The sequence below is a fragment of the Schistocerca gregaria genome, chromosome 2 (genome assembly GCF_023897955.1).
Source record: "Schistocerca gregaria isolate iqSchGreg1 chromosome 2, iqSchGreg1.2, whole genome shotgun sequence".
Classification (NCBI taxonomy): domain Eukaryota; kingdom Metazoa; phylum Arthropoda; class Insecta; order Orthoptera; family Acrididae; genus Schistocerca; species Schistocerca gregaria.
Window position 1 is genome coordinate 260250085 of NC_064921.1, and position 13409 is coordinate 260263493.

General features: G+C 39.7%; 1 protein-coding gene across 3 annotated transcripts in view; it reads right to left on the bottom strand.

The window, feature by feature from the left end:
* Positions 1–412: 412 nt before the first annotated feature.
* LOC126336832 (cleavage stimulation factor subunit 2 tau variant) overlaps positions 413–13409 on the bottom strand; it is a 134540-nt gene continuing 121543 nt past the window's right edge. For 2 of the 3 annotated variants that reach the window (XM_050000906.1, XM_050000904.1), the window contains 4 exons: positions 10626–10652; positions 10392–10468; positions 8287–8420; positions 413–623 (listed from right to left, as the gene is read on the bottom strand). In XM_050000906.1, coding sequence (XP_049856863.1) covers positions 504–623; positions 8287–8420; positions 10392–10468; positions 10626–10652 — 358 coding nt within the window. In that variant the 3' untranslated portion in view covers positions 413–503. The remainder of the gene's footprint in view (positions 624–8286; positions 8421–10391; positions 10469–10625; positions 10653–13409) is intronic. The other variant, XM_050000905.1, reaches the window with a different exon arrangement.

Sequence of the window (13409 nt, forward strand, 5' to 3'; positions counted from 1 at the left end):
ATGAAGGAAACGACGTGCATAATCAGTCACAAATGTGAGTTTTTATTTAAAACATGATAAAACCATTTGTCACTTAAGAGTGATGTTTTGTTTTATATATATTTTATGACTATTTCATTCACTATGAACAAAATTAAGCTGTCATGTATTACTTTGCCTCAAGTGAGAAAAATCACATACTCACAGCCCCTTTTGTTCTGTTTGCTGGGAGGGAGGGGGAAGGGAGGGAGCGGGAGGAAGGGAGGGTGAAATGCACAGTTAATTTTGTTAAATGTAAAAGAATTTCCCATAACGTGACAGTCAAGAGCTGTCCAATATTCCACATTTTGTTAAACAAAAATGACAGTGTATGCTCCAACTATTCATGTTTTGTAACTCCATTATCTCTTGTTCTTTAAAGCAAAACAATATATTCGTTACATAGATTTTTATTTATTTTATTTACAGTAGGAATGTTGTTTTCCTAAATGTGTGGATAAAACAATAATAAAAATATAGAAAAATCAACGCTGGGTGCTTTTAGCAATCTGCTCCTTAAGAACAAGGATGCTCTGCCTCTGTTCTGGGGGCAGCATAGCTATCTGTTCATCTGAAAGCTGCAACACTTGCATGATGAGAGCAGCCTGAAACAATCAAACAAATCACATTTATAAAGAATAGTAAAAGGAAGGTAACCTTGTGAGTATTTCAAGTACACTGCTTGTTTAAATGTACATTGTGTAATACAACCAAACTATTACTTCTGTCACAATAATTTACCTGATACTGCAGAAGGAAAATGGTAGCTTCCTTGTTTCTTTCTTAGATTTACCCACCTGTAGATGGGGCAGTTTTTTTTATCCACAATTAATGCAGCCTCAATAAGTCTGATGTTTATGTTCCACACTTTCCTTATTGTGACTCATCACAGGCCAGATTTTGAACCAGTTCAAAATGAAGTCCTCTGTAGTGACAATATGCAATAACTAGAGAAATGACAATTGTCTCTCTTTATTGTAGGTCCTGAGGTTTTCATTTCACAATCGCTTAAGCACTAATGTCACTTCTACATTAACCGTAACCTACCTATTACGAATTCTACCAGTCAAGAAATATTTATCCACTCACATTAACCATTAAAAGCTTTTTTTTTATGTCAATGAAAATAATCAGTTTTTGAATATATAACATAACTGTATAGGTAAGAAATGCATTCACCAAGTGGTAGCAGAAAAAAACACACATAAAAGTTATGAAAATGTGCAAGCTTAGAGCCAGTGGCTCATCTCCTGGAAGAAGGGAAGAAAGAGGGATGAAGCAAAAGGAATAGCGAGGTTTAGGAAATGGACACAGATACAGAAAAGTTTCCCAGAAGACCAAGTCAGAGTCTTAGTAGATGGGATGAGAAGGAAAAAATCTAGAGAGGAGGATTTGGAGTATTATGAGATGGTGGGAGTGACAAAACAGAAGCAGAGGGGGTGGGGAAAACAAAGAAAATCAAGAAGAATATTGGAAAAATAAAAACATGTAAAAAAATTAAATTTAAAAAACTGAATGAAAATCATGCGAACAGACAGGGTTTAAAAACTGGTAATAAGTGGGTGAGAATTTCTCGAGAGAAAAGTGAACAACATGATAGGAAAAAATTATGATACGAAAAAATTACAACAATAAAAGACAAGAAAACAGACAAAAGCTTAAAAACAGAGAAAACAGAGAGGAAGTCATTGGAGAAAATGTAATATACTGTTTTTGGGAAATAAAATAATGCAAAAGATGGCAGTAACAGTTGACCAATGTGGTTTGGTGAAAAACACACACACACAACAGCATGAAAGAAAAGAAAAGTCGTGTCTAATTTGCAAAGAAAGTGGTAAGAGACAATTGGAGGGGGAGGGTGGTATTTTAGTGTACACTGAACCACAAACAAAGAGTTATGTGAAAATTTGTAAATAACAATGGATGCATCTAAGCACATGGAAAACAGTACTAGGAAAGATATAGGGGCAACATTTTAGTTAATAATAGATGTACCGATAAATGAACGAGTGAAATAGCACGAAAGGTTGGAAACAGATGATAGTTTGAACAAGACAGATGATGACAAAGACTGACAAGGGATTATGTAATAATGAATGATGGCCAGAAGAGCTAATATATCAATGAAAATAATAAGTTTTTGAAAATATAATGTAATTGATAGATAAAAAAAATCTACTATCAAGTGGCAGCAGGAGTCAACATACACTTAAGTTATGGAAATGTGCAAGCTTACAGAGCCAGCAGTTCCTTCATCTGGCAGAATGTTTGAAGAGGGAGGAAGAAAATGGCTGATAAGATATAGGAAATTGGAAGGGGGGGGGGGTGTTATGGAAATGTCACTCAGAGCCTCGGATCAGGGGAGACTTACTGCCAGGTATGGAAAGGAAGTGTTGTTTGTATCAAAATGAAAATTCACTCGTGGAAACTGTAACTTCATGAGACAAACTCGTTGGCCATTACGTACCTTCGGTAGGCAAAGTTCTTAGAACTGCCCGACACACAAAACATTACAAAGTGATTATCCTAGTTTTCTGAACTAATAGCTCCTTTCATGGGCAAAAAAGAGATATTTGTTGTGGATGGCCCAAAAAGGAAGAGCAATTTTCTCAACTCCCAGGATGAGAGGGGCACACCTGTTAGCTTAATAAACAACTTTTTTCAACACTATTTCAGAAATAAGTGCGTAAAAAAGAGTCTTATCCAAAAGCAACAAATTCAATTCAGTCATTCATGGCAGTATACTGTACTTACAAATTCTCACTATCTTTCAGTCTTTTGGGGTGGCTTGCTGTCTGAAATATTTATAGTAATGGATTTCTATTTCTGTTAAAACTTACTTCAACATCTTTCATTCTGAACACAGCTACAAGAGTCCCCTCTAAGCTTTTCCAAATTTTTTTGCAACAAATTGTTTTATTGTTTATCAAACTACTTGCAGTTAATATTTGGCTACTTTTGCATGGATTCAAACTGTTTCAAGAAACATTTTTTGCAATCTGAAGTTCATACCCCCAAATACACAGTTTAGAAAGAATTCCAACATTTCCCTGAGGTGATTAAAATTGCTATCCATACATTTTTTTGTTTGTTTTGACATAAAGGAGTAAAAGGAGTCATTATGGAATAAATCAGATGAATAGGACAATGACAGATCAACTCAATGTTATTCTGTTGGAGTGCTGCATTATCGGGATGAAGAGTGTGATGTTTCCAGTTGTCCCAATTTCATCAATGATTTGTGGCAAACAAATTATTGTACCCCATTAATCATTAACCTTTTCTTGATCCTGTAAAACAATGGTCACAATATCTCCATCCATAAACAAAACCCCCCCATTTTATTTTATTTTTGTCCTGGAACATCCAAATAGTCAATTACTTACTAGTCTCTGGCTCAAATGAACATAGACAAATTTTATCACCTGCCACAACATTGTATTTCTTTTGTCAAATCTTTTTTAGCGTTTCCTTAATGCAATTTACACTACCCTTTTTATTATTATTTCAAAACACTTTCTGTAGGCATTGTTCCACAGCATCTAAACAACACAAAAAGCGATATCTTAAATCTGCCAGAAGCAGTTATATTATTAATAAGTATCCTTTTTTGTTGGTTTCAATCTTAAATCGTCATTATAATAGAGAGAAACATTCCACGTGGGAAATATATATCTAAAAACAAAGGTCATGTGACTTACCAAACAAAAGTGTTGGTATGTTGATAGAGACAAAAAACACACAAACACGCACACAAATTACAACTTTCACTACCCACGGTTGCTTCATCAGGAAAGAGGGAAGGAGAGGGAAAGACGAAAGGATGTGGGTTTTAAGGGAGAGGGTAAGCAGTCATTCCAATCCCGGGAACGGAAAGACTTACCTTAGGAGGAAAAAAGGACAGGTGTACACTCGCGCGCGCGCGCACACACACACACACACACACACACACACACACACACACACACACACACACACACACACCTATCCATCCGCACATACACAGACACAAGCAGACATTTGTAAAGGCAAAGAGTTCGGGCTAAGATGTCAGTCGTGGCGGAAGTACAGAGGCCTCAACCTCCGCTAATTTCAAGTTGCCGCCGCTCATACCTCACCTGTCTTTCAACAACTTCTTTGCCTCTGTACTTCCCCCTCGACTGACATCTCTGCCCGAACTCTTTGCCTTTACAAATGTCTGCTTGTGTCTGTGTATGTGCGGATGGATGTGTGTGTGTGTGTGTGTGTGTGTGTGTGTGTGTGTGTGTGTGTGGCGCGCGCGCGTGTACACCTGTCCTTTTTTCCCTCTAACATAAGTCTTTCCGCTCCCGGGATTGGAATGAGTCCTTACCCTCTCCCTTAAAACCCACATCCTTTTGTCTTTCCCTCTCCTTCCGTCTTTCCTGAAGAAGCAACCATTGGTTGCGAAAGCTAGATTTTTGTGTGTATGTGTGTGTGTCTATCGACCTGGCACACCACTTTTGTTTGGTAAGTCACATCATCTTTGTTTTTAGATATATTTTTCCCACTTGGAATGTTTCCCTCTATTATATTCATATCATTAATTTGAACCCAGCAATTACATTTGTTATTGTTACTGTTGCATTTCGAAATCTTTTCTGTCGTCTTATTTTCTTTTTCTGTTTTTGCCAGTAGTTTTACTTTGTATTCACCTTCTCCTTTTTACCGTAATCTACTATACAATTTTATCCCGCCTATATATACTCAATAATACGTAACCCACTTCCAAACCATAACCAAAAAAAATTTTTTTCCGCTTTCAACACTACCGCTACTATAAAATCAACCGTTTCTAGTTCACTAACAGTTCCTTTCACCTATTAAACAACCATTTCGGCTAGTTCTAATAACTTTCGCTTTATTTCCATTTCAGTTTTTCCCACATCACTGATCATTTTTAGCCGCTTCCCACAGGTTTTAACGTCATTATTTCTTCATCAGACAATTTTTATCCTCATTTTCTTAATCTGCCACCACAAAACCACTCCTTTTAATACATTTATACGTAGTTTTTTCAAAATTTTCCCCAATTTCTCCATCCTTTAACGTGTTTTGGCGGTAACACAACCACCTAACCTTTATGCACATTGTTGTCTACCAACCCAAGTTCGCCGCAGCATCAACATAGCCCAGCTTTAACCAACACTTTTTCGCCTTTTTTCACACCAGATCTCCAGTTGCTTTCTAGTTCACCTTTATCTCTCCCCATATATTTTTATTTTCATTTTCATTTCAGCCTCATGTTCCACCTTCTAATACCATGTCACTCTCACAACACCCCCAAATGACCCCATTAAGTTTTATTTACATTCCCTCCGCGAATATGCCTTCGCCCTAGCCAGATCACGCTCTCATATTTTATTTTCTCAGGCTTGTCTGACATTTGGTATTACCCCCAAAGGCTTCACACTTAAAGTTTCCATCCCTGGCTGCAATCCTCCTTTCCATCAGGTCCCTATACCAGTTCCAAACTGGACAATCCATTGCCCTCACCCACCTAATCCTTCACCTACACAACAACTCAGCGAATGAACACACCCGTCAACTCCTATCCTTAATAAAAGTCCCCAATCTTTCCTATTCCACATCCACACCGGCTGTTCAGAGCATCCTCCTACAGGCCAACCGCAAATTAGAACAGCATGCCACCCTTCACCTCAAAAAAATATCCAATCTCCTGGTTTCCCACTTCCGGAAAGGCAACTCACTCACCCTTCACAACGTTTACAGCAAACCTCAACCTCCTGTCATTGCACACAAACCCAGTCTCTCCCATCTACTCAATCTCCCACTTCCAGCTCCACTCCCTCCAAAACCTCAAAATTCCAATCAACACAATCTGGAACCACAAAACCCTAATTCAGTAGTTAACCTTTCCTCCAAACCTCTCTCCCAATCCGAAACCTCTGTCCTATCCAAAGGCCTCGCCTTCAGCCCCACTCCCAGATTCAACCAAACAGCCCTCGTCAACGATTTACTGTCCTACACTCGTACTCTCTGCTCTAAATATCACTTTGCCACAAAGAGAAATGATCCTAATCCTACTCCTAATGATCCAACTCCCCAAGACACTATCCAAATAGAACCCTGCCTGGAATAGTTCCGTCCTCCGTCACAGCGGGACCCACCTCCTCTTCCTCAAAATCACCCTCTCCAAACCTTCCAGGAATTTCTGACTTCCAGCCTTGCCTCTCAATCCTTCTCAAAAAACCTTAATCCTACTCCCAACATCACCACTGCTGAAGCCCAAGCTATCCGTGATCTGAAGGATGACCGATTCATCGTCATTCTTCTGGCGGACAAGGGTTCCACGACCGTGGTACATGATTGTCGGGAGTATGTGGCTGAGGGACTGCGTCAGCTTTCAGACAACACCACATACAAAGTTTGCCAAGGTAATCCCATTCCTGATGTCCAGGCAGAGCTTCAAGGAATCTTCAGAACCTTAGGCTCCCTACAAAACCTTTCACCTGACTCCATCAATCTCCTGACCCCACCAACACCCCGTACCCCTACCTTCTACCTACTTCCTAAAATTCATCCCGGCCGCCCCATTGTAGCTGGTTACCAAGCCCCCACAGAACGTATCTCTGCCTACGTAGATCAATACCTTCAACGCATTACAAGCAGTCTCCCATCCTTCATCAAGGGTTCATTGGAAGAATCCTAAGGAAATGCAATCTGACAACAAAGGAAGTAGGTTACAGTACGCTTGTTCGCCCAATGCTTGAATACTGCTCAGCAGTGTGGGATCCGCACCAGGTAGGGTTGATAGAAGAGATAGAGAAGATCCAACGGAGAGCAGCGCGCTTCGTTACAGGATCATTTAGTAATTGCGAAAGCGTTACGGAGATGATAGATAAACTCCAGTGGAAGACTCTGCAGGAGAGACGCTCAGTAGCTCGGTACGGGCTTTTGTTAAAGTTTCGAGAACATACCTTCACTGAAGAGTCAAGCAGTATATTGCTCCCTCCTACGTATATCTCGCGAAGAGACCATGAGGATAAAATCAGAGAGATTGGAGCCCACACGGAGGCATACCGACAATCCTTCTTTCCACGTACAATACGAGACTGGAAAAGAAGGGAGAACCGATAGAGGTACTCAGGGTACCCTCCGTCACACACCGGCAGGTGGCTTGCAGAGTATGGATGTAGATGTTGATGTAGATGTAGAAGGACACCAACCACTTTCTCGTATGCCTGGAATCCTTACCCAATCTGTTATCCCTGGAAACCATCCTTGTTACCACTGATGCCACTTCCTTATACACAAATATTCCGCACGTCCAGGGCCTCGCTGCGATGGAGCACTTCCTTTCACACCAATCACCTGCCACCCTACCTAAAACCTCTTTCCTCATTACCTTAGGCAGCTTCATCCTGACCCACAACTTCTTCACTTTTGAAGGCTAGACATACCAACAATTAAAGGGAACAGCCATGGGTAGCAGGATGGCCCCCTCGTACGCCAACCTATTCATGAGTCGCTTAGAGGGAGCCTTCTTGGTTACCCAGGCCTGCCAACCCAAAGTTTGGTACAGATTTATTGATGACATCTTCATGATCTGGACTCACAGTGAAGAAGAACTCCAGAATATCCTCTCCAACCTCAACTCCTTTAGTTCCACCAGATTCACCTGGTCCTACTCCAAAACCCATGCTACTTTCCTTGACGTTGACCTCCCTCTATCCAATGGCCAACTTCACACGTCCGTCCACACCAAACCAAACAACAAGCAACAGTACCTCCATTATGACAGCTGCCACCCATTCCACATCAAACGGTCCCTTCCCTACAGCCTAGGTCTTCGTGGCAAACGAATCTGTTCCAGTCTGGAATCCTTGAACCATTGCACCAACAACCTGAAAACTGCTTTCGCATCCCACAACTACCCTCCCGACCTAGTACAGAAGCAAATAACCAGAGCCACTTCCTCATCCCCTCAAACCCAGAACCTCCCACAGAAGAACCACAAAAGTGCTCCACTTGTGACAGGATACTTCCTGGGACTGGATCAGACTCTGAATGTGGCTCTCCAGCAGGTATATGACTTCCTCAAATCCTGCCCTGAAATGAGATCCATCCTTCATGAAATCCTGCTCCCTAATAGCTCACTTTCCAAATTTATCTTTGATTTCTTTTGCTGCTTGCAAATCTTTCATACTGAACAACACTAGGGATAGAGACTACTACCTAATGAATTATTTGCAGAGTACAGTTTGATTCTGTGATAATAAATCCTACCTTTTCCTGATCTGAAGCTGCTCCTGGTGCACTGCTGGGAGATGCTGTCGATGCAGCAGGAGCGGGTCTTGGAGCTGTCACTGGTGCTACTGGCGCTGGCGGCCTTGGAGCAGCAACTGGTAATGGAGCTGTACCTGCAAAAACGTTTTCTATGGTACATTTAACCCAATTATATGGATTTTTCTACTGTCAACTAAATGTGACTTTATGGCAAATCAAACACGACTTACAGTATAAGGAGAAATTTTAGTTTTGAATAAGTTATTGCAAAAAAGTTAATAGAAAATTAACAAAACAGATTTATACTGTGCACTGGACTGTTGTCAGGCAGAGTAATAGGGGTTGCATATGCTTTTCTAACATTGCCTCAAGTTGAATTTAGTCCACATAATAGATCTGCTATGCAAGTTCTTAACTATTTTCACACTACATTGTAAGAGAAGTGGTCTTCACCAGCTGCAGAACATTTATACTTTCTCTAGTGGGGAGGAAGTATGCTGCTCTCGTTGTACACACTGACACATGGCAAGGAAGCTGTTATGACATTACATGAAGCTTGTGGTTAGATATACACCTGTTGACAAAAATCTCTGTTGTTGCAACTTTGGGGGTAAAAGCACAGTCTTTCAGTCTGTATTTTATGTAACTATACAATTTTTCAATGAAGTCCACTTTTAAGTTAATGCATTTTGTTCAACATATACCCAGTGCCTAGAAGCACGATTTGAGGTCTTCAAAGCACCATTCTATGTAACCTCTATATTGGAGTTTATGCATTTCTGAGCTACAAATTTCTTTAAGTATTAGAACAGATACAAGGCAGAGAATTTTTACTCTGGTGAATGAAGTGGATGTTCCTAAAATTTATATTGCTAATCTCTCACTTTTCAGTTTTCCCCACCGTAAATACACTTTTTTCGGCAGATGTGTTATACTGCTAAATGGTGAACCATCCCCACTTTCTTTCACAACCCAAATATCCAGAAGACATTCATGTATTCTTTGAAACAATAGTATACCACAATCTACTTCCTTCTGAACTGTGTCGCTGCTAACATGTTTTGGGACCTAGTTGAACTGATTAACTACAACATGCTATACACCAGCGTTTCCTCACCTTTCTTAGACCATTACCCCGTCCCCGTAGTGCATTAAGACACTGCTAGCACCCCCCCCCCCCCCCTCCACATTATAATCAATTTTAGCATTGCATCCATTTTAGCATTGCAAGTACCACACACAACTCCTTCTCATGTTTGAAAACAAACTATCCACAGTGAGGGTAGACACTTGCTACAAAATATGTCCCCTGCATTTCTCCTCTCCATTTGCACTTGCTTGACCTGCACCCTGCAACTCCATTTAAAATCAACCAAGTTAATGTGTGCACTATACTATACTGTAAATCACCTGATTGTTGCACTCCTTACTTCTGAGCTTGTGGAAATTCGAAGACTTCAGGCTGTTAATGCTTTGTGTCTGACCACAGCCACTTTTAGAAATAGTAGTAGTAGTAGTAGTAGTAGCAGCAGCAGCAGCAGTAATAATAGTAATAGTAATAATAGTAATAATAATAATAATAATAATAATAATAATAATAATAATAATAATAATAATAATAATAATGATGATGATGATGATGATGTGTACATCACTACAGTAGCCCTTATGTAGTTACTGCTGTATCATTCTGTCATTAAATCATTTATCTCTTTTGAACCTAGTAATGAAGCAATTTCTGGGCTACTGCAGATCATACCTATAACGTGGAAAACACATTTTCTTGAAATATTTAGCATTTGTTAAGCAGAAGTCTTACTTTTATCATCGGCAATGTACAGGAAAAAGCACAACGTGTGTAGTGGGTGGACTGTGGGAGGAACTTGCAACTTGTGTCGCATTAAAGCTACTAATTGAGAAAAAGTAATTATTGACAACTTATATAATCAATATTAGAGTCTTATAAAATTGTGGTAATGGTACTGATATTTTTAAAATTGACTTGTTGAGCTTTTACCACTCAGAAAATTTTATTTTACCCATCAAGGGGTAATTCTCCCCAGGTTGGGAACCATTGCTATACACAATATTGATACAAAAATTACCTGTCCGAGGATCCACACGTTCCCTTGGATCTCGTGGAAATCTGTCAGCAACAGTAACTCTTGGGTCACGGGTGAAGCTGTGGATATTTCAACAGTTTTAGAAACAAAACATCAATATATACATGCACATTTCTTATAGTCTCAAAAATCTCACTCCTACAAAAATACTTGAAACTGTTTGTTCTATGAGTTTTGTTGGACCATGCCAAAATGAACTTTAAATGCGAAACCAACCTCTCGACTGCATCCACATTTTGAGTGCTGTAACAGATAACAGAACAATCATAATACATTTGGACACAAAATAAAGACTATTTCACTAGTTACATCACACTAACTTATTAATAAACTGACTTCTTTTATCAATATTTAGTATTATACTACCTTTTGCATGAAAACTGCTCTCACACATATACATCCATGTTTACTATACTTTTAGAAGTGTTGCTTAAACATCAAATAATTTTGTCTGCAGTGGTAAGCAGAGCAATGCCCACTGTCAAACTTATTCTTGCACAATATCAATATATATAAAGTAATATGTTTAAGGAATAAAGTGGTAACAACTTGCCAACAGGCAAACAAACAAGACTAAGAATGTTGCTATCTTCTAGATGAATCCTCCTTCAGAGATGTACAGTCAATTAGTGGCTCACTAGCTGCTCCACACAGACTAGACATCGATCTTTTTCTGTAAGTGCCTGTTGCCAGTCTGATGCCCTCATGGTGTACTGTGTACAACAGTGTTACACATGAAGTTTTGGCAGAGCCATTAATGCTTCACCTGCTGTTCAGAAAGTATCAGACAAAGGTTTTATAAAACTGCTGCAGGAAGGACTTGTCTATCCACTGAGACACTTTTAAGATTTCTAATGCTCTGAGTGCCCTCCCTACAAGGTTGCTCTAGTGTGATGCCTATGTGAGTCTTTGATCAAATACAACCATCAGGAATCAAACTGACTAATTAAAATGGTAAACAATGTCTTTAAAATGCAGTTTTGTTTTGCTGAAATGCTGACCGAAGTCACTGACAATATCTTTCATAGCATTCCCTCCAGCAATTGACAAGTAATGGATGCAAGACAGGATCCATAAAGTCACCTACAAAAGTCCTCACTGGAATTATTACTGTGTTAGTTATACTGTTTACAGGCTTGGTGAAAGGGGTGACACTTAAAATACTCCCTGGAGGGACACCATTCTCTTGAATAAAATTGGTGAGGTGTGTGTCTCCTATCTGGAAAGAACAACTGTTCTTCATGGAAGGATTTTGTAACGTGCTGGTCAAATGGGTTGCTCAGCCAGCCTGAGAATAAAGACGCTTATCAAGGACAGCTGAGAAGTGGGTGCATCAATGAGATACAGAGGGAAGAGATGCCAGAGAAGCAATAAAGCTGGAATGCGTTCAGAGAGGAACTATGAACTTAAGTCCGAATGCGTCCCTTCTGCAGCTATGTTATGGCAGAAGTAGGTATTAATTTGTCTTTATCGGAGACCTTATACTCAACTCAAATGCTCTTGTGGCTGGTGTGGTATGATTCATGGAACTGAAAAACTCTTGGTACAGACTTTTTATGGTCTTCAATTGCTCCATGTGCCTTTGCCCTGGCAACTGTAAAGACTGCTATGTTTCACCTTCACAGTGTCACCTGCGAGCTGCAGAAAAACATTCATCATTTGAACAGGAAATAGGTTGCCTCCTATGGTACTCTGAAGCATAGACATCTCAGCAGCCTGGTGGATCACACTTGTAATAAACTACACTATGTCCATGACATCTTCCTTGTGCTCGTGTATAGCTACTGAATATACAAATCAAGTTTTCTTTTTGAGAGCCCATTTTGCTGATTTTCTTTTTTAGTATCTCTTCTGTCTGGAACATGTAACTGGAAAGGGAAGTGGTCATCTGAATGATGATTATGTCTGCTTTCTACTCTGCAATTTCTCTCAGGGCAACACATGTTACCAATCTTCCTTTAATTCTTTCAGGTTGAAACATATTTCTCTGAAGCAGAGTCCACAGTTGCCATGAATTTCACGCCACCTTCAACTACTGAATTTTAGTTTATTTATATGCTAACATACAATTTCAGCCTTAAACCATTTTCAAGAACGCTGTTAACATTTTTTTTACAAAAACAAAGTTACCTCATCAATACACACTTCATAGTTAAAAGCAGCAATAAAATGGAACATATATTACACTGTATGCAATAAATTAGCATATACATTGTTGTCCAAAATTAAATGGAAATTTTGCAAGACTGCATTTATTTTGGCACCGAACTATATAAATAGGCGATAGTAAAGTAGAAACAATATAAAGAATACAGAATGTAATCAACTACAATATGCATAATGGTTCTTTTCAACTTAAAAAAATGGATTTGCACACACATTCTGACAACTGATTAATGTGTTCAGTATGAGGTGTGACCTCTCACACCAATACAGGCCTTATAATGACGGGACATGCTTTGAAAGATGTCATCATCAATCTTATGTTGAGGCAATAAAGCCCATTCTTCCTGCAGAAATGCTCAAAAGTCTTTGAGAGTGGTTGGTGGACGCTGACGTGATGCAATCTGTCTCCCTAGTGCATTCCAAACATGCTCTATGGGATTGAAATTGGGAGAGTGAGCAGGCCACACCATGCGTGCAATATCTTCTGTTTCCAAAACAACACCTACTACCTGTGCTCTGTGAGGTCAAGCCTTATCATCCATCAATACGAAGTCTGGGTCCACAGCAACGCTTAACAATCGTGCGTGAGATCATAAGATATCCTCACTGTACCTGACAGCAGATAAAATCACTCTCCAATCTAAATCGGGACTCTTCTATGAAAAGAATATTGGCACACCGTTTGACCATCCAGGTGGCACGTTGACAGTTCCACATTAGATGCTCCCTTCTGTGAAGACATGCCCGAGGTAAACAGGCAGCAAGTCCCAAACAATAAAGGCCATTCTGCTGAAGCCTTCTGTACACTATTTGCCCCAATGCAACACATCCAGG